This window comes from Bubalus kerabau, chromosome 1, assembly GCF_029407905.1.
Source record: "Bubalus kerabau isolate K-KA32 ecotype Philippines breed swamp buffalo chromosome 1, PCC_UOA_SB_1v2, whole genome shotgun sequence".
In the NCBI taxonomy this organism is placed as follows: domain Eukaryota; kingdom Metazoa; phylum Chordata; class Mammalia; order Artiodactyla; family Bovidae; genus Bubalus; species Bubalus kerabau.
Genome location: NC_073624.1, coordinates 174,341,303 through 174,362,158, shown reverse-complemented (window position 1 = coordinate 174,362,158; position 20,856 = coordinate 174,341,303). Strand labels below are relative to the sequence as shown.

General features: G+C 52.5%; 1 protein-coding gene across 1 annotated transcript; it reads right to left on the bottom strand.

Moving 5' to 3' along the window:
* Positions 1–645: 645 nt before the first annotated feature.
* Positions 646–13,386, bottom strand: IQCN (IQ motif containing N). Its single transcript, XM_055590775.1, has 2 exons — positions 12,711–13,386; positions 646–11,620 (listed from the first exon to the last, which is right to left on the bottom strand). Exon 2 carries the CDS (start codon positions 11,588–11,590, stop codon positions 719–721), a length of 10,872 nt encoding a protein of 3,623 aa, XP_055446750.1. The 5' UTR covers positions 11,591–11,620; positions 12,711–13,386; the 3' UTR covers positions 646–718.
* Positions 13,387–20,856: the final 7,470 nt, after the last annotated feature.

Here is a 20,856-nt window from a genome sequence, read left to right as displayed (position 1 = left end):
ATCCCATGGACAGAGGAGCCTGGTGGTCCGAGGGGTCAGTGTCGGACCCGATTCAAGTGACTTAGCACGCACACACGTCTCTCCAGGACACCCTTGCCCCCCTAGCTTCCACTGATGGCCCCACCACTCTGCTGCCCCCTATGCCTTCCCAAGCCCATGCTGTCAGCCCCATGCCCCTCCGCTTGGCCAGGCTGCCCGCTCTGGGTGCTCTCTGTTGTGTCCCTGATCCCACCTGTGCCCAGCTCTCTCTCACCTACACTGGGGCCCCTTGAGGGTGGCCCAGCATGCCCCCAAGTCAGGATGTGGCTGGAAGCCTCTAGGATTTTCTAGGAACAAGAGCCTCATGGTGGCCATTCCAAGTCAGGCCCCCCAGACAATGGCTTCTGGAGTGCTTCCGTCCACAACTGGCTGGACGCTGCCCTGCTCGCCCTGGATGAATACGGAGGCACATGTGAGTCCAGGCTGGCCGCCCTGACCTCCGCAGAAGGCTTAGGGTCCCGATTCCAGGCACAGACCCCAGGTGCCTGCGGCGTGGCTGGAAGTTTTGGACCCCTCCGGTCCAGGATGTTCTAGGTCCCCCAGATTCCCACCCCACACCATGCCCAAGATGCCCACACGCACAGGAGGCCAAGATCCAGGCTGTGGAGGGCTTTATTCATGAAACCCAGAGAGCCATGCGGCCCCTCCCCTGGCATCCCCCCACCAGTAAGCCAAGGTCCTAGACGCCTGGCCACTGCGTGTGTCGTGAGTTGTCCCACACCGCTGGCCCCAGGAGCGCATTCGTGGTGAGGGAGGCCCGGGTGCTTTGGCCGCGCCAGGTGGCTTGAAGCATCTTGGCTGCTTCCTGTTGCTGCTTCAGCCGACGACGCACGACAAAGCCCCTCCAGGCAGACTGGATGGCCGTGGCTGCCTTGGTCTGACGATGGGGTGGCCGCCAAAGGCTCTGGGCGGTTGACTGGGTCAGGCAGCCCCGTGGCACACCAGCCTGGCTGGCAGCACCCCGGCCCGTGCCATGCACCACCCGGGTGGGCAGGGTGTGGCCGCACGTGTGGCATGTGCGGGGACTGGAACCCACAAGCATCACCACGCTGGGTGGGCTTCCGAGTCCGGAGGTCAGTGACTGGCAGAGAGCACAGACATGGGGCTGGCAGGACTGGAAGCAGCGGTGGTCAGACGTCGTCCTGGCCCCACTGCCGGTCTTAGCCCACACGTTCTGGAGCAGCATTTGCTGGGTGCGGCTCTGGCGAATGACGAAGCCTCTCCACGCGGCCTGGATGATGGTGGCAGCTTGGCAGAGGCGGGCCAGGTCCCGCCGCACACAGTAGCCACGCCAGGCAGCCTGGATGATGATGGCCCACTGGTGCCACACCTTGATGGTACGGCGCACCAGGAAGCCACGTGCACACGCCTGGATAATGACCGCAGCGTGGATGGTTATCTTCTCTACAGCCTGCACTGATGCCACCAACTCCCTCGGCTGTCTGGGGTCCACCGCTGCCTTGCTGCCCACGACGTCCCACGGCACAGTGCCCCCAGCTGGCTCCCAAGCGCCGCCAGGGGCCATGGTGCTGTCCCTGGGCCCAACTGCTACGCTGGGGATGGTAGAATTCCACGCTTGGCCACCAGACATGGCAGTGTCCTCCGGGCCCTGGAGTACAGCGGGAGTCAGGGACATCCCGAGACTGTCAGCTGGAGTCAGGGACGTCCCGAGACTGTCAGCTGGGGTCAGGGGCACCCCAAGATGGTCAGCTTGAGTCAGGGACACCCCGAAACTGTCAACTGGAGCCAGGGGCGCCCTGAGACTGTCAGCCGGAGTCAGGGACGCCCCCAGATTGTCAGCCGGAGTCAGGGATGCCCCGAGACTGTCAGCCGGAGTCAGGGAAGCCCCGAGATGGTCAGCCGGAGTCAGGGATGTCCCGAGACTGTCTGCTGGAGTCAGGGACGCCCCAAGATGGTCAGCCGGAGTCAGGGATGCCCCAAGACTGTCAGCCGGAGTCAGGGACGCCCCGAGACTGTCAGCTGGAGTCAGGGAAGCCCCGAGATGGTCAGCCGGAGTCAGGGATGTCCCGAGACTGTCTGCTGGAGTCAGGGACGCCCCAAGATGGTCAGCCGGAGTCAGGGATGCCCCAAGACTGTCAGCCGGAGTCAGGGACGCCCCCAGATTGTCAGCCGTAGTCAGGGACGCCCCAAGACTGCCAGCTGGAGTCAGGGATGCCCCAAGATTGTCAGCTGGAGTCAGGGATGCCCCAAGACTGTCTGCCGGAGTCAGGGATGCCCTGAGACTCTCAGCAGGAGTCACAGAAGTTCCAAGAATGTCAGCGGGAGTCGCGGATGCCCTGAGACTCTCTGCAGGAGCCACAAAGCTAAGGGAAATTGGAGACGCCTGCGGCAACTCCTGCCTAAAAAGGGGCCGCCGGGAACCCCTTGGTGAAGACTCATAACCCAGAGACACCCTCCGAATCCCCGGGTTCAGCTTAGAGTTGGCCATGCCGTGTGCCAGCTCATTAGTGTGGATTATTGGCGTTAAGTCTGGCGGTGCACGCAGGGAATGTTTAGATAATTTCTGCGAGGACTTGGGGGCATCCTGCTGCTCCTGACCGGAGGGCACAGTCCCAGCTGCAGAACTGTCTGGCTTTTCTGGTACAGAAATAGCATGCATGGACCTGAAGGATGTTCTAGGGCCAAGGGGCCCGTGGCCATTCTGAATCAGACCGCCAGCTGCTGTCTTCTGGGGTGCGCTGGGAATGGCTTCCTTTTGGAAACCACTGTACATCATCTTTCTAATCAGGGATGGATGAGGTGCAACATGTGGCTGTGACCTCCGGGAAGTTCTAGGGGTCCCCGTCCTAGCCACAGACCTTGGGTGTAGACCGGTGGCCGCAGTATTGTCATGGGTCGGCTTGGGTGACCCTGAGACTCCAGTAGAAGCCATGATCCCACGGGACTGGTGAGTCACTGAGGGGCTCTGGGGCAGTATATGAGCCACCAAAGCCTTTTGATAAGCCGAGGGGCTCCGGAGTGTAGTGTGAGAGCTTGGCGTCTGCGGGTGAGTCAGTGGGGCCCCAGTGCCCTTGATGGGCACCGTCTGCACACTGGGGCTGGCAGCCACAGTGTGGGAACCAGGGGCCACCAAATTGGTCTCTGACCTCTGCTGCAGGGTTGGGGTGCCACTACTGACCGTGGAGGGCTTGGCAAGACTCAGGGACTGGGGAAGGACAGAGGCCACACTGCTGGGCATTGACTTAGCTTGGCCGGGAGCTACCTCCTCCAATAGCGGCCTCTGGTCTTTGGGAAGAGCCTCATTCTCTACAGGGAATTCTTGGCTGTAGTCAGTGTCTATTGCCAGGGGACTATGATATATCCATGGGGTTGCCGCAAGGACTTCGGACCCCTGCCTGGATACGGGCCCCTGGGGAGGAGCCCTGCCCGGGTCCTCTGGCCTCATCACAGTCTTGGGATCTGTGGTCTCAAATGCCGTCACCACCCCAAGAGCCTGGTTCAACTGTGAGGCTCTTTGCAGAACCGAAGGCACTTGGTATACTCCACCGGCCATGCCAGGAGCTTCCTGGAGGGGAGCTTGAGCCAGGCCAGGGGGATGGGATGCCTGCAAGGTGGTTGTGGACCCTTCCCCTGCCAGGCCCCCATGGTATGGACGAGGAGAGATTCCAATCAGCAGGGACCCCTGGGGAAGGCTCGGGGCCACGCCTCCCACTGTGGAGGGCGGACTGGCTGTACTAGCCATGGACTCCAGAACTAGGTTCTGACTGAGTCCCCCAGGCATAGATGCTGTATCCACAGTAGAGTTCACAGGACAAGGAGGGATTCTGGAGTCCACTGCACCTAGCACTGAATCTAAGAGCAGGTCCGGAGCAATTAGACTAGCTGACGGTTTCATCGAGAGACCTTGCTTCTTCCCATCACTGCCAGATGCTGCAATCAGACTGGGGGACACTGAAGTCGCCACAGAACTCATAGGCACAGTTCTGGCCATGCCAGTTGCCCCAGACCCTGGAGGAAGGCCCTGGGCTACAGTGCTGCTAATGGGATCTAGAGCAAGGCCCTGGCCCATGCCACCAATCACAGGCCCTGGGGAAAGGCCCTGGCCCACGCCACCAATCACAGACCCCGGGGGAAGGCCCTGGCCCAGGCCACCAATCACAGACCCTGGGGGAAGACCCTGGCCCACGCCACCAATCACAGACCCAGCGGGAAGGCCCTGGCCCAGGCCACCAATCACAGACCCTGGGGGAAGGCCCAGGCCCACACCACCAATCACAGACCCCGGGGGAAGGCCCTGGCCCACAACACCGATCACAGGCCCTGGGGGAAGACCCTGGCCCACGCCACTGATCACGGATCCTGGGGGAAGGCCCTGACCCAAGCCACAGATCACAGACCCTGGGGGAAGGCCCAGGCCCACGCCACCGATCACAGACCCTGGGGGGAGGCCCAGGCCCACACCACCGATCACAGACCCTGGAGGGAGGCCCAGGCCCACGCCACTGATCACAGACCCTGGGGGAAGAGTATGGACTACACCATTGACCACATAACCTGGTGGAAGGCTGGGGGCCACACAACTCAATATGGGCCCTGGAGGAAGGCTCTGGCCCATGCCTGTGATCATGGACCCTGGGGGGAGACTAGAGGCCATGCCACCGGCTATAGAACCTGGGGCCACAGTTGTGGTGATCCTACCTGCTATAGAACCTGGCACCACAGCACTGGGAATGCCCATTGCAGGCTCCTGGCTGACAACATCAGCTTGTTGGTAACTACTGGAGATTGTGGACACAGAAGGACACCGGTGGTCCAGAGATACTGGAAGATCCACACTGACCTGAGATATGCTGGGGCCCACACTGGTCACGGAAAACTTAGACGAACTCACACCCAGTCTACTGGACACTGAAGCCTGAGAGAAGCCAGGAGCCATCCTGGCCGATTCATGAGTCAAAGGGGCAGCAGCCACAGAGGCACGGGATGTCATGGGAGCCATGCCCCTGCTCATCTGAGATTGGCTTGGGCCCATAGCAGTAGCCACACTCCTCTGGGCCACCCTCCCTGATCTGCCAGGGGACATGGGTACCTGAGACATACTCAGGAACATGCCAGTAGCCAGAGTCCCCTGAGACACATCTGGGAGCACTTCGGAGGCTGTGGCACCCTGGGATCTGCTCACAGACATGCCCCTGAACAGAGACACACTGGCTTCCTGGCCTAGACAAGAGTGCTCCCCACTGGCCACAGGCGCCTGGTAGAGCTTTGGAGCAGAAACGATGACAGCAGGTTGTTCCGTTACTCTTGGGTGCCTCCCACCAATACCAGGCAGCTGGTGAAAGCCCAGGGCCACCTCGCTGAACTCGGGGACCTGGGGATGCGGGACCACCCCTCTGACCGTCAGAGGATCTTGACGTGGGTCCACCCTAGCAGACACGGCTGGCTGGCTCAGACCCTGGCCCATGCCATTAGCCACTGATGCATATGGTGCACCCGAGGTGACTTCAGTGGCAAAGGATGAATAATGCTGACTGGGAGCCACTGCGTTCACCCTGGAGGATGGTAAATTTGGACTCACCCTAGGGGCCCAACTGGGCTGACTCATAGCACAACCTGCACCACTGATCACAGGTAGCTGGGCCAGGCTGGGGGTCCCCCTGGTGGCCACAGATGGCTGGGCTAGGCGGGGGGCCACCACACAAGTCATAGAAGGCTGGCCTAAGCTAGGAGCCATCCCACTAGTAAAAGATGGCTGGCTTAGGCTAGGGGCCACCCCAGTGGTCATAGGTGACTGGGCTAGACTGGGCTCTACCCCAGAAACCTTAGATGCCTGGCCTAGGCTGGGGACAACCCCACCAGTCACAGATGTCTGGGTCAAGCTGCGGGCCGCCCCACTGGTCACAGGTGGTTGGGCTAGGCTAGGGGCCGCCCTAGTCGGCATAGTTGGCTGGGCTAGTCTAGGGGCCACCTCACTGGTCACAGGTGGATGGGCAAGTGTGGGAGTCACCCCACTGGTCACAGGTGGCTGGGTGAGACTAGAGGCCACCCCACTGGTCATAGATGGCTGGGCCAGGCTCAGAGCCAGTCTGCAGGCCATGATTGGCTGTGAAAAGCTGGGAACCACCCCCTCAACTATCAATGGCTGGCCTAGGCTGAGGGACACCTTCTTGGTCCTGGACATCTGGCCTAAGCTGGGAGTCACCTTATTGACCACAGATGGCTCAGATAGGCTGCTTGTCATTCTACTGGCCATAGAGAGATGGCCTGGATTTGAGGCCACCTTACTGGCTACTACAGGCTGAGATAGGCATGAGGTCAACCTACCAGCCACAGACGGCTGCTGATAGACAGTAGGGACCACGTTACTCAATGACAAACTTCTGGTCAACACAGTCCCATAGGGTGCCTGGGACAAACTCTCCTTCAGATTCATGGAACTCTGATCTGAGGACATGTCTTCCTCATCCTCTGAGTCCCAGTGCACACTCAGTGTCATGCGACTGGCCAGTGAGCTATGCTGTAGAATGGGGATCAGTTCTGAGTCTGCAGAAGACTGGTGGTCATGGAGGCTTGGGGCCAGGTGCCTGTGACCTGCTCCCTCAGTCTCTTCCACACTCCTGGGTCCCTGGGACCTCTCCATGGCCTCTGCGAAGAGGAGAGCATCTAGATCAAAGTCCCTGTCCAAGCTGGCTTCCCAGGGCTCCTCGTCCACCACGTCAACAGCGGCCATGCTGGCCATAGACGTGGTGGAAAGGCTGAGTGAGCCGCAGCTGCGCGGCGAGCTCTGGGAATTGCTCATATTTAGGCCGTAGTCTGTGGAGCCCTGGGAGAAGCTTCTGGACAGGTCATTGTCTGGACCTTGTGGCATATTGGCCACCAGTTCACTAAGTATATGGCCAGTTATCCGCTCCTGTGGGCCATGTGCCCTGGAAAGGCTACCCCGTGTTTGATTCTTCTCCTTCCCAGGGATGGCTGTTCGGGAAAGGGTGGGTGTCAGCTTATTGCCTGGGGAGGCATGGATCAGACCGGGATCCACCGGACCCCGTCGCTTGGGTGTCCAGCAACGACCAGGAGCCACGGAGCCGGGCCAGGGACCTGGGGTTATGACGCAGGCCTTGGGGGCATGCAGTTGTGCTTTGCTCACTGTGGAGGCCTGTGGCGGAACTGGGGTCGCTTCTTTGGTCACCTGCCTAGGGCCCCTGCAGCCTTGTTTATGATTCGGGGGCCGAGTTCTCTGCACGGTCTCCTCGGGGACCACAGGTAGCTGTTGTGGAACTTTGGCCCCTTGGGGTTGGCCCCCACTGGGGAGTGCCCTGCTGATCCCCGAGGGCTGACACCAGCAAACAGACCCCCCATAGTTGGTGGCACAGCTGTGGGAGTGGGTGCCGCTCCCACGACCTGTGGTGCTGGGAAGCTTGCCCGGTGCTAACCTGCACTCCCCTGGGGATGCCCTTGTGTGTGGGGCCACCCTGCTGACCGCGTGTGGACTGTGGGTGCTTGTGGTTGAGCTGCCAGTGGCCAGTGACGGCTGGCTGGTGCTCGGGCCCACGCCATTGGCAAGGAGTGGCTGCCACAGACCGGAGGCCGGCTGTTGGTGGGGCACGTTGGGCAAGTTGGGGTCCACATCACTCACCATTGGGCCGAGAGCTGATGCCAATTCACTCACCCTGGGGTGCAGGCACACTCTTTCCTCACAGACCTTGGGGGTCAGGTCCAGATTTAAGGGGCTTCTGCTGGGTCCCATCTCCCATGACAGAGTGGGACCCGGGGCAGAAAAAGGGGGATACTGGTGAATGGTGATCACCCCAGCAATCAAGGAGGCACCTACAGAGACCACGGATGAGCAGGGTGACCCCCCGAGCATAGCCCCATCCCCCCTGTCTTCCAAGAGCCCGGACGGCCAGCCTGTGACAAAACCCTCCCAGGCCCCACCCCAGGGAACCCTAACCTTGCTGGGCTGTAGTCTCATGGGGCGCAGGGTGGGCCCCCACGCGGCCGACAGGCTCCCCCTGCAGTCCACCTCCACGGGGGCCGGCATCACGGTCATCCCACTTCCCATCGTTTCAGAGGCAGCCTTGGGGAGGCCGACTCCAGACCTCAGGGCCGCCTGAGAGAGAGATTGGCTGAGGACTGCACCCAGCTCGCCCTGACACAGGGCCTGGCGCAAGGTGGCGCGCTCCTCCTCCGTCACGGCCTTGCTAAGCACGTCCACCAGTCTACTCTGAATGGCCTTAGTGAGCTCGCCCCGGGACAGTGCGCGGGACAGGCTGGTGCCCAGCTCGCCCCAGGAGAGCGCCTTCACCAGCACCGTGCCCAGGATGCCCTGGGGCAAGGCCTTGGCCATCGTGGCTCCCAAGACTTCTTTGGACAGGGCCTGGTTCAGGGCCGCCCTCACCTCCCCCTGGGAGAGGGCTTTGGCCAGCAGGGCGCGGAGGTCCTCCTGGGAGCCCAGCACGGCGGCCAGCTCAGCACACAGGGAGGCGAGTTGGGAGGCCGCTAGCTCCTCCTGGCTGGGTGGGGCTGCGCTGGGGGTTGACGGCTGGGCCCGGGCAGCCCTGCTGTCCCCCCAGGGTTCAGCGTTGCACGTGGTGTGGCCAGCAGAGGCCAGCAGAGGCACCAGCATGTTCTGGGTCTCAGAGACCCCCTGGTGCAGGCCCAGGGTGGCCTTGCCCTGCATGTAGCTGTGGGATGAGAGCTGGGTCAGTCTGTCTTCTGGCTTGGCTCGAGGCAGAGCGCCAATGTGCTGGCAGGGCTGGGTGGAAGCCTTGAAGCCCACCAGGAGTGGCTGCGACTGCGTCTTGCTGCTGAGTTCAGCAGCCTGGTGGGCCGCATAGAGGCTCTTAGCTGTATCTGTGACCAGCTGGGCCTGGGACTGCGCCTTTGTCAATCCGGTGGGGAGATGCCCTTGGGACTGTACCTTGATCACTGCTGTGGTCAGCTGTGCCTGGGACTGCGCCTTCATCAGCTTGGCGGGCAGGTGTGCCCGGGACGGCGTCTTAGACAGACACACACTCAGGTGTGGTTGGGCCACGGCTGCGGGGGGTTGGGCTTGTGGGTATCCTTGGCCCTGGGCCATGGTCAACTTGGCAGACACGTGCTCCTGGGGCAGGGCCTTAGTCAGCTCGGCCAGCAGATGGGCCTGAGGCAAGCCTGTGGTTGAACGAGGGGCCAGTTGCTCTTGAGGCAGACATGTGCTCAGAGGCGCCCCAGCGGTTCTTGCAGGCCCATACAGCTGGGATTGAACCTTCAAGACGTCCGTCCTCGGATGTGCCCACTTGTTCCTATCGCTGGCCACTTTTGCCCAGGTCAGATCCCCGGGCATTTCCACGGCCATACTGGTGTCAGACGTGGTTTCCGTTTTCCCTTGTTTCTGGGAGAAGGCCTTGATTTTCTCGCCTTCCCAAGGAGGCCTGGCTGGAGGCTTGGGAGCCCCAGCCCCCGGATGCGACGGGGGAAAGCATTTCACTTTTCCCTCTGTCAAGTATGAGCGGGACGGGACCTTGACAGCCCTGGTCGCCTGTCTCACGTTCACCGTGGCCCTGGCCTTTGGTCCACTTAGACACGTGTGGGATGAGGTATCGGAAATTCCAGCTGTCGCCGCTGCTGAAAACGGAGGCTTGGGGTTTCCAGCTGCTGACGGGGGCAGGCACAGCGTTTTGAGGATGGTGGCCACTGAGCGTAACTGAGCTGGAGTCTTGGTGATCATGGCCGCCAGGCGCGTCTGGGGAGGAGCAGTTTTCGCCACCGTGGCTCCTTGGATCATCTGATGAGAGAGGGTCTTGGTCACTGTAGCCACCTGACACGTCTGCAGTGGGGTCTTGGTTCCCGTGGGTGCTGGGCGTGTCTGGGGTGGGATCTTGGTCAGCAAGGGCACTGTACACGCCTGGGGCGGGACTTTGGTCGCCGTGGCCGCAGGCCGTGTCTGAGTTGGAGACTTGATCATCGAGGCCAGCAGGCCTAGCTGGGGTGGGGCCTTCGTCATGGTGGCTGCCGGTCGTGTCTGGGGTGTAGTGTTGGTCGTGGAGGCTGTTGGTCGCATTGGGGCTGGGGTCTTGGTCCCTTGGGTCACCGGGCAGGGCTGGGGTGGGGTTTTGGTGATGGCTATCATGGGCACTGGGCATGGCTGGGGTTGGATCTTACTCATCATGGCCGCCAGGCATGACTGGAGTGGGGTCTTGGTCGCTGTGGCTGGTGGGCACATCTGAGGTGGGATCTTGGCCACCGGGGCTTGGGGGTACACCTGGGGTGGGGCCTTGGTTATTGTGGCAGTTGACATCGGGCACGGCTGGGGTAGGGTCTTGTTCATCATGGCTGCCAAGCACGACTGGAGTGGAGTCTTGATCATGGTGGCCGCCGGGCATGTCTGGGCCGCAGTCTTGGTCATGGGGGCTGCTGGGTCTGTCTCTGGTGGAATCTTGGTCATTGCAGCTGCCAGGTACATCTGGGGTGGGGTCTTGGCTATTGTTACCATGGGCACTGGGCAAGGCGGGGGCGAGGTCTTGGTTATCGTGGCTCCCGTGTACATCTGGAAGGGAGTCTTGGTCGTGGTCATAGTGGGCCTTGACTGGGTGAGGGTCTTGGCTATCACAGGCGCTGGGCCTGTCTGAGGTAGCATTTTGAGGACCTCTGCTTCCATGTGGGCCTGGGTTTGGGTCTTGCATTGTCCTTGAACTGCCTGGGCGCACCTTCCAGATGGTGGTGGCCCCATGGCTCCTGCCTTGTTGGCTCTGGAAGTTATTTGCTTGGTCTTCATTGGGTCCCCTTCTACTTGGACAAGGCAGGTACTTCTGACAGTTCTTGTCATCAGGCATGGGCGGCACTTCGCATCGAGACTCATGGGACATGGAAGTTTGATGGCGACTGTCTGGTGTGGCAGGAAGGTGACGCTGGGGCCTCCGGCAGAGCACGTCCCAGGCGGTGACATGCCCTGGGACTGCAACAGAGCCAGTTGGTGGGTATAAGCGGCCAGGCTGTCGGAGGAAGGGAACTGGGTCTCCTTGTTCACCATGGTGGGCTGGGCCAGAAGGGACTTGCCCTCTTCCGGATGCTGGAATCGCACCTGCTGGGGCGGGTGGTAAGGGATATGCCCCTCCTCCACCTTCGCTTTTTTCTCCATTGTCTTGCCAGACCGGAGGAGGCGCCTGGTGTTGAAGCGTCGCCAGGCCTCCTGGATGGCCTTGGCCGCCATCATCTGGGAGATAAGCTTCTGCCGGAGCCGGTATCCCCTCCAACAGGCTTGAATGAGGGTGGCTGCATGGGACACCATTATGTCCATTTCATCCACCAGGACATTCCTGAAGGCCCGGCTCTCCACCACAGCCCGGAGGCGAGGGACACGACGAACCACTGTCTTGTCCTTGTCAGGCTGTTCCAGAAGGGTCTCCTTGGAGGCAGGGGGTTCACTCTGGGGCTGTGGATGCAGTGTTCCCGGTTTGTCTTGGAGACTGGGATCGGGCTGATAGGAGCTCTGCCCACTGGGTGACGCCTGTAGCTGTGAACGCAGTGTCCCCATTCTATCTTGGAAGTTGGGGATGGACTGATAGGAGCTCTGCCCACTGGGTGACGCCTGTAGCCGTGTTGCTTGCTGCATTGTCTTGGTTCCTAGGCGGGTCAGCTCTGCCTGTGGGGGGCAGTAGGGAGGTGGTCAGGGAGCAGAGTCATGCAGACACGAGGCCTCCTAGCGGGGGCGGGTACTCACCCCCAGAACCTACATGTTCTTGTTCCTGGTATCTTGCCATCTTCCTCCTCCACTTGGCAGGTACTCCTTCCAGTCACATGCCCGGGTGCCCTTTCGTACCCAGGCCACATCATCCTGTGGCTACTTCGACATCAGCACACAGGGCACGTTCTCACCTGAACGCCTGACCACCTACCTGCTCTTCAACTTTCCTCTGTATCTGGAACACACTCTAAGGACAGCACTGATCATACTGTTTTGGAAATATCCTGCCTGTGTCCATGTGCATGGTGTGATTTGCTTTTTCCCACTGACTGATGGTATTCTGAATTCTTAGATGGTAGGAACCAAGCCTGACTCATTTCTGTGGCCCCATCTCAGTCACAGGGCCTGGGCTCCCAGTTGTGAAAAGGTAGATGTTCTGAGTGGCTAGCTTGGCTGTAAATGAGTAGGGGAGCAGATTGAAGGTTGGATGGGTAGATGGATGACTAGATCCTGAAGGGATAAATTAGTGGACGAATGAATATTGGATGGGTTGGAGGAACAGATAAGACTGTTTGGATTGAAAATGGGTGAGTAAATGAAGTTGATGAATGAATGGGCAAACAGATCAGTAAATAAGGAAATGGATACATGGATGGATGGATGGATGGATGAGAGGGTAAACAGATAAATGGACGGGTATCTGGGTAGCAGGATAATTGGAGGGATGGAGGATAGATGAGTGGGTGAGTGAATAGATGGAAAATGAGTAGATAAATGAGTGAGTGAATGAAGAAAGGTAAAGGAATTGGTAAAGAGATCAATGAAAAAGAGGTGGATTGATGAATGGCTGGATGGATCAGATGGGGGATAACATAGATGATGGATAGATCAATGACAGATGGAAGGATGGGTACAAGAAAAAATGAAGAGATGACTAGATTTCAGAAGTACCCCGGTGCAAAGTATTCAGACACTAAGGCAGCCCTGAAGCATAAGACACTTACTTTACAGGAGTCCCCCCTTCTGGCTGGGACAACAGACTTCATACCTTGGAAGATCATAGAGTTGGAGGAGGAGCAGGAGAAGAAGGTGCAGTCTCAAAAGCCAGCTTGCAAGAAGCAGCAACCTTCAGCCCTTCATCCCACGCAATGTGCAGCAACACTGCCCTGGGCTGACTCTGTCCCAAGACCAAAATGAAGAGATGTTAAAACCAAAAAAAACCCCCCAAAACAAAAAACTAAATTCTATTTAAAAAACAAAATAAAACCTTTTTTGTTACTGCAAAGTTCACTTATTCAGAGGTAAAACTAGAGAAATAACAGTCAGGTCAAAAAGTAGGGTAAAGCCACCATCAAAAATTGGTATTTTGGAACCTGGGAGGTATGGGGGAAAACTGGCATTTTGGGTGACTTCCCTGGTGGCTTAGTAGCTAATGTAGTGGCTATATCTTGTGTCCAGTGGAGGGGACCTGGGTTCGATCCCCGGCCAGGGGACTAGATCCCAAATGCCGCACCTAAGTCTTGGTGCATCCAGATAAATAAATAAATCTTTTTTTAAAAAATTGGCATTTTGGCTATGACTGTCAGTGAATTTCCTCCATGTTCATGTCTTTGGATTAACGATGAAACATCAAAAACAAAGAATATTAAGTCCAAAACGGAACGTTCAAGGAAGTTTATTCCTTTTTAAAAATTTTTTTATTGAAATATAGTTGATTTACAATGTTGTATTAGTTTCAGGTATGTAGCAAAGTGATTCAGTTATATATACATGTCTATATTCCTCCTTAAAATATTTATTTGTGCTATTTTATTTATTTAGCTGCACCAGGTCTTATCTGTGGCACATGGGGACTTCAGCTGTAGCACAGGAGATCTCATTCCCTGACTGGGGATTAAACCCAGGTCCCCTGCACTGGGAGCTTGGAGTCTGAGCCACTGGACCATGAGGGGAGGCACATATATATTCCTTTTTTACATTCTCTTTCGTTATAGGTTATTACAAGATATTGAGTATGGTTCCCTGTGTTATCTTGTAGGTCCATTTGGTTATAGATTTGATATGTATCCAGTGTTATTTTGTACCTAAAAAAAAAAACCTGGAAATAACCAAAAAGGTGATTGCTAGGGGGTCAGTTAACAAGTGCATAAAGAAGGGTACTAGGGGATGTTCATCACCGTATTGTTTATGAGAGTCAAAACTGAAAACAACAATGCTTTTTAGCAGGGAGGTGGCTTAAATGCAGGAGGCCCAGGTTCAATCCCTGGTCAGGGAACTAGATCCCACAAGCCACAACTAAAGTTTCTCATGACTCAATGAAGACTGAAGAGCCTGCATTCTGCAACTAAAATAGGGCACAGCCAAATAATATTTTTTTAAAAGAAAAGAAAGGATTTAAAAAAAGAAATAGTGTCCAGATCCACCAGAATAGGTAAAATTTAAAAGGGAAACAAGTTACAACCACTTGGATCTCTATCTTGAAGACAAGTCATCAATTCCACTCAGATGAATATACTCAGGAGGTTCAAGTGTTTACACTCACCCCAAACCAGAAACCATTCAAATGTCCATCAGCAGAATAATGAGTAAGCCAACTGTATATCTATCAATATATTAATATAAATGAATAGAATTAAAAATATCGACCTATTTATAAATCGATATTTTTAATTCTATTCATTTATATAGGATTCATTTAATAGGATCCATTGATTTATATATTTATAAATCAATGGATCCTATTTGACATGTCAGTGAGAAAGCGGTCAACAGTATAGAGGAATCTCACATACATTGTTTTGAGTGAAAGAAGCTGAACATAAAAGATGACAAATTGGTTACTCCAGTTATAGGACATACAAAAGAGAAGAGAAGTAATTAAGCTCTGCTATTGAAAGTCTAGACAGGGGCTTCCCTGGTGATCCAGTGGTTAAAAATCCACGTTGAAAGGTAAGGGACACGGGTTTGACCCCTGGTCCCGGAAGCTCCCACATGCCAAGGAGCAACTAAGCCTGTGTGCCACAACTGCTGAAACCCGCACAGTTAGAGCCTGTGCTCCACAACAAGAGGAGCCGCCGCGATGAGAAGTCCTCGCGTCACAACAGAGAGCAGCCCCTGCTCACGGCAACTAGAGAAAGCCAGTGTGTAGCAAGGGAGACCCATCACAGCCAAGAAATAAAATAAATACAGAAATGAGGTGATTGAGAGGGGACATGGGGGGGCTTGGGAAGCCAGTCACGTAGGTTTCTTTGGATTGTGAAAATATGGCCTGGCTTTTCTCTTTGCATCACCTTCATATAGAGGCCAAAATACTCATAAGTGATGATGAGGAATATGTAAGGAGATAAGCAAATAATCAGAGCATACCTTAAATGAAAAATGCAAGTTATAAACAACAAGTGCACAGGACTTGACCTTTTTCTTTTATTCATGTGCTTGGCTGCATCAGGTCTTAGCAGTGGTGGGCAGGCTCTTCTCTACTTACGGCATGTGGGCTAAGTAGCTGCGGTGTGCCGCCTCAGCTGCCCCCGTGGCATATGGGATCTTAGTTTCCCGATCAGGATCAAGCCCACATCCCGTCTGTTGGAAGGTGGATTCTTAACCACTGGACCACCAGGGAGGTCCCAGGACTTGACTTTTAAAAAAATAGCCCATACAAACACACACAACACACACACACTGGAATAGACATTAAAAAATCTGGAAGGATAAACATTAAATTGACAAGTGATTGTGTGTGTGTGTGTCTGTGTGTGTGTGTGTGAGGAGTAGTCTCAAGGGGTACTTTAATAAACAAAATTTAACTTAAAAAATTAGAATTTGGCCTTTTAGTCAAGCCGGCAGGAGGATATGATGTGGGGACCTGGCCTCCCTCACTCCTTCACTCAAACATAGAAAGAATGATGGAATATTTTAAAACAGTGTTACGTGGTGATCATGGTTTAATGCACAGAAACATCAGATTACTAAATTGTAAACCAGTAACTAACTTAACACCGTGTGTCGATTACACTTCAAAAACAAACAAACATGGACTTCTCTGGTGGTCCAGTGGTTAAGACTCCACACTTCCACTGCAGGGATCTCGGGTTCAATCCCTGGTCGGGAAACTAAAATCCCACGTGCCTTGTGGGTGCAGCCAAAAACAAACAAATGAACTCATAGGAAGAGAGATCAGATTTGCGGTTACCGGAGGGAGTGGGGTAGGGAGAGGGGGAAGTGGATGAAGACAGTCAAAAGGTACATACTTCCAGCTATAAGATAAATATATATTAGGGATGTAATGTACAACATGATTTAAAAATACTGTTGTATGTTGTATATGAAAGATTTAAGAGAGTGAATTCTGAGTTATCATCACAAGGGAAAATAATTTTCTTTTTCTTTTATTTTGTATCTATATGAGATGATGGATGTTCACTAAACATTTTTTTCTTTTATATATTTATTTATTTATTTAAGGCCATGACTTGCAGCACGTGGGATTAATCCTCCAAGTGCAAGTGGAAGTCGCCTTGCTGCTGCTGCTGCTAAGTCGCTTCAGTCGTGTCCGACTCTGCGCGACCCCATCGACGGCAGCCCACCAGGCTTCCCCGTCCCTGGGATTCTCCAGGCAAGAACACTGGAGTGGGTTGCCAGCTCCTTCTCCAATGCATGAAAGTGAAAAGTGAAAGTGAAGTCGATCAGTCGTGTCCGACTCTAGCAACCCCATGGACTGCAGCCTACCAGGCTCCTTTGTCCATGGGATTTTCTAGCCAAAAGTACTGGAGTGGGGTGCCATTGCATGTCCAAATCTTTGCAACCGCATGTTCTATACAGTCCATGGAATTCTCCAGGCCAGGATACTGGAGTGTGTAGCCTTTCCCTTCTCCAACGGATCTTGCCAACCCATGAATCAAACCGGGGTCTCCTGCATTGCAGGCTTATTCTTTACCAATTGAGCTATAACCAGAGATCAAATCAGCACCCCCTGCATTGGGAGCTCAGAGACTTAACTGCTGGACCACCAGGGAAGTCCCAATGTTCATGAAACTTCTTGTGATCATTATTTCATGATGTATGTAAGTCATTATGCCATACACCTTAAATTTACACAGTGCTGTATGTCAATTATATTTCAATAAAACTGGGGGAAAACTTTTCTTTAAAAAGAAAACTATACCTCAAAAACAAACCAACTCATAAAAAAAGAAAGAAAGAAAGAAAGAAAAGTCGCTCAGTCGTGGGCCACTCTTTGCGACCCCATGGACTGTAGCCCACCAGGCTCCTCCATCCATGGAGTTTTCTAGGCTAGAGTACTGGAGTGGGTTGCCGTTTCCTTCTCCAGGGGATCTTCCTGACTCAGGGATCGAACCAGGGTCTTCCGCAGTGCAGGTAGATGCTTTACTGTCTGAGGCACCAGTTACCATAAAAAAAGGAAAAGAAAAACTTTGTAATTTCCTTTTTAAAAAAGAAGAAAAAAGAAAAATGTTATCAAAGTCTAGCTCTCACCAACAGATATGATGCAAATACTCTAAAAAGAAAAGACCAGTTATCAGAAGAATAATACTATACCCAAGTAGGATTTATTCTAAAGATGTAACATTAGTTCAGTATCTTTAGATTCCCAAGGTAATTCATTACATCTAGGACTTTAAAAGATAGCCATATCGTTTTCCAAATAGCACCCCAAAGCATTTTCCTCAATCCATAGCTATTTATAATAAATATTTTTAAAAATAGATAAGATAGCACCTAAAAATGGTAAGTCTAACCACAAAACCATAACAAATGCCATTTTTACATTGAAATTCTAAAGTCATTTTTGCTAAAGGAAGGAGAAAGATGTTGCCCACCCTTGCTGTGGGTATCATTATTTTTGGTAATCATAGCAAAAGCAAGATAACAAGGACTTGGACAATCAGTGTAAATGTTTGAAAAGAGAGCTTAGCAGGAATTCTCAATTAGAAGATCCAAGAGATTCTAATTTTTAAAAGCAGATCTGTATACACATACAGAACACATGTATGTATATATATATATCCCATCATCCTAAGGCACATGGCTGCATACAAAAAAACGAGCTGCAAATGGAAATGAGAAAAAAAAATTCATAGTGATGTCCAAAACTCTACAATTCACAGGAACAAATATTACACAAAAGCCTAAGGAGTTATATGAAGGCGAGGAAAAGAGACAAAAGATCTCTTGGAGGCTTTTCTCTCTGCATCACCTTCATACAGAAGCCAAAATACTCTTAAGTGATTTTGAGGAATATGTAATGAGGTAAGCAAATAATCAGAGCATACATTAAATGAAAAATGCAAGTTACAAACTACAGGCACCCTAGCACCTGATGTACCACCAGCAGAAAGAAAGAATTCCTATAACAATTATTACACAATGTCACAATTCACAGCCTATAATTCATGTCCGATTAGAATCTCAATGTGGAGTGTTTTGGAAATACTGAAATAATTTCAGTATTCAGATGGAAGAGTAAGTGAGAGTAGCCAAAAAGATCAGAAAAAATAACAGTAATAAGAAAACGGTGACCCGTCAGATGTATAGACTTAAAAGCCATCGTCATCACAGTATGGTTCACATCTGTGACTAGAGAAACAGACCAGTGGGCCAGAAAAATGAAACCAGAAATTAATACCATTGTACCAAAATACCAATGATATAATGTATTTCAGCTCAGGAGAGGGAAAGTCTGTGTTTAAATAAATGGTACAGGGCAATCTATCTGCAAGAACATATGCTTGGACCTCTACCTCATACCATATTCTAAAAATTTCAGATGGATTAAAAAATTATAAGAATATTTATTATTATGTGTGTATAAGTCAGTGAGCTCTTAAGAAACTAAATAGGAAACCCAAAAGCTTTGAAAAAGATAGACATGTTTGACATCATAAAGACCAAAAAAAAAAAAAAGGCATATGACTAATGATGCCATAAATAAGGCCAAAGTACAAGAGACTAGGAAAAAAGTTTGCGATGCATGTAGTAAAGAGTCCAAGTTGCTATCCTGCTAAAACAAAAATACCCATACTTTTGGAAGACGATGACAGTATCCAGAGTGTCCGCAACTTAACATTTGCAGTGTCTAGGATATAATCCAAAATGGCAACAAATGAGTTTGAATAAACTCAAGAAAATGAAACATTCTCATGAGAAAAGTTTATCAATGGAGTGTGACCCCAAGAGGCCAAGTTCTTGTAATTATCAGACAAGGATTTTAGAGCAGAAATGCTAAGAAACTTCTTCAAATTGAAGGAGAATCATACTTGAGGGAGACATATCTGGGGAGAAATGAAGAATACATAAGGGATAACAGATACCCACATAAAAAGGAAAGACTATTATTTTCATCTTTGAAAAAAAACCACATATGGCAGTATAAGCAAAGATTAAGACATGGTCTTGCAGCATCTATAATCTATGTAGATGTATTTCACCGGAGAAGGCAATGGCACCCCACTCCAGTGTTCTTGCCTGGAGAATCCCAGAGACAGAGGAGCCTGGTAGGAGGCCGTCTATGGGGTCGCACAGAGTCAGACACGACTGAAGTGACTTAGCAGCAGCAGATGTATTTCACATGAAAAGTAGAGAATAAACAACAATGTTGAGGGTAAAAGGATCTATACGGTTGGAAAATTTTTACATTTTAGATGAAGTAGAACAACAGTAACTCTAATTCAGTTATCACTTAATGTTTGTTAAGGATTACAATTCCTTTAGCAGCCCCTAAAAAGGAAAAAAAAGGCAGTAGAATTTAAAATAGAATTCTAAAAATGATTCAAATAATAAAAAAAAAAGGCAGAAGAGGGAATGGAGGAATAAAATTCAGACCACAGAAAGAACACTAGTAAAATGGTATATTTAAATTCAATCATATAAATCACTGAGATGGTAATGGACTAAATACCTTAAGACAGAGATGATCACAATCAATTTGTTTTCAAAGACCCAAGCACCACCTCCTTTCCCACTAGACATTTTGACTTCACTTGTGTGATGGTCTGAATATCTGGCCCCAAGATGGGCCAGGCCCAGGCACAATGGGCATCAGTGGGAACTGACTCATAACAGCAAACTGGCCTGAGGCTGGATCCCCTGGGGGTCTGCACGGTCGCTGTCTGCATGTCACAGAGGAGGAAACGAAGGTCCAGAGAAACCAACATACCATGACTTACTTCTTTATATCGTTTCTTATTTGCCTCCCCCATTAGACTGGGAGCTGATCATCAGGTAGGGCCCTTTGTCTGCTTTTGAGTCCCAGTGTCTAGAACAGTACATATAGTAGGTGTCCCAGATATATTTATGGGGACACTTCCCTGGTGGTCCAGTGACTGAGACTCTGTGCTCCCAATGCAGAGGGCCCGGGAATGGATCCCTGTTTGGGAAACTAGATCCCACACGCCACAACTATGGGTGTGCATGCCTCAGCTAAAGATCCTACATGCCACAAGGAAGACGGAGATCCTGAGTGCCGCAGTTAAGACCCAGCACAGCCAAATAAATATTTTCTTAAAACAGAGAGATTTATGGATAAGTGGAAGAATGAACGGAAGGATGGATACATGGATGGACCAACAGATGGATGGATGAATGTGGTCCACCATTCAGAACTTGGAGACGGAAACTTCAGGATCTGAATTGGTCCATCTCAGGTTCTGAGGTTTCCTCAACCGCATGATTCAGCCTGTTCCATAAACTCAATCAGAACGAGACAAAGGAAGGACAGGGTGACAGAAACAGGATGTCGAGAAATGAGAAGGAGTAATAGCCGCAGACACATGAGCTGAGTGGCCAGTTGGGCAATTCTGAGTAAACCCTTCTGGGTCTCCATTAAATGTCACCTGAGCAAAGACCACCTTCCCAGGTTCCCAAGAAAATGCGATAGGCTCTCCAGGCTGGGTGCCCAAGGCAGACAAACTCACCATCAGGCCTTTGGGGGCCCCTTGCGCCTTCGCTGTGAGGGGCTGTCCCACCTCTCAGAGCAGCCTGGAAGGCCCAGGAGGACCCTGAAGGCCCTGGGGGCCTTGGGAGAATGACCAGGTCTCCACATACCCACCCTTACTAAGCCCACCACCAGCCTCACTCACCTGCCCTTGAAGCTGAACCCACCAGCCTGAATGGCCAGCCTTGGGGCGCTGGTATCAGGGTGGCTTTGTGACTCACAGCCAGGTTCTGGCCAATCCCTACCA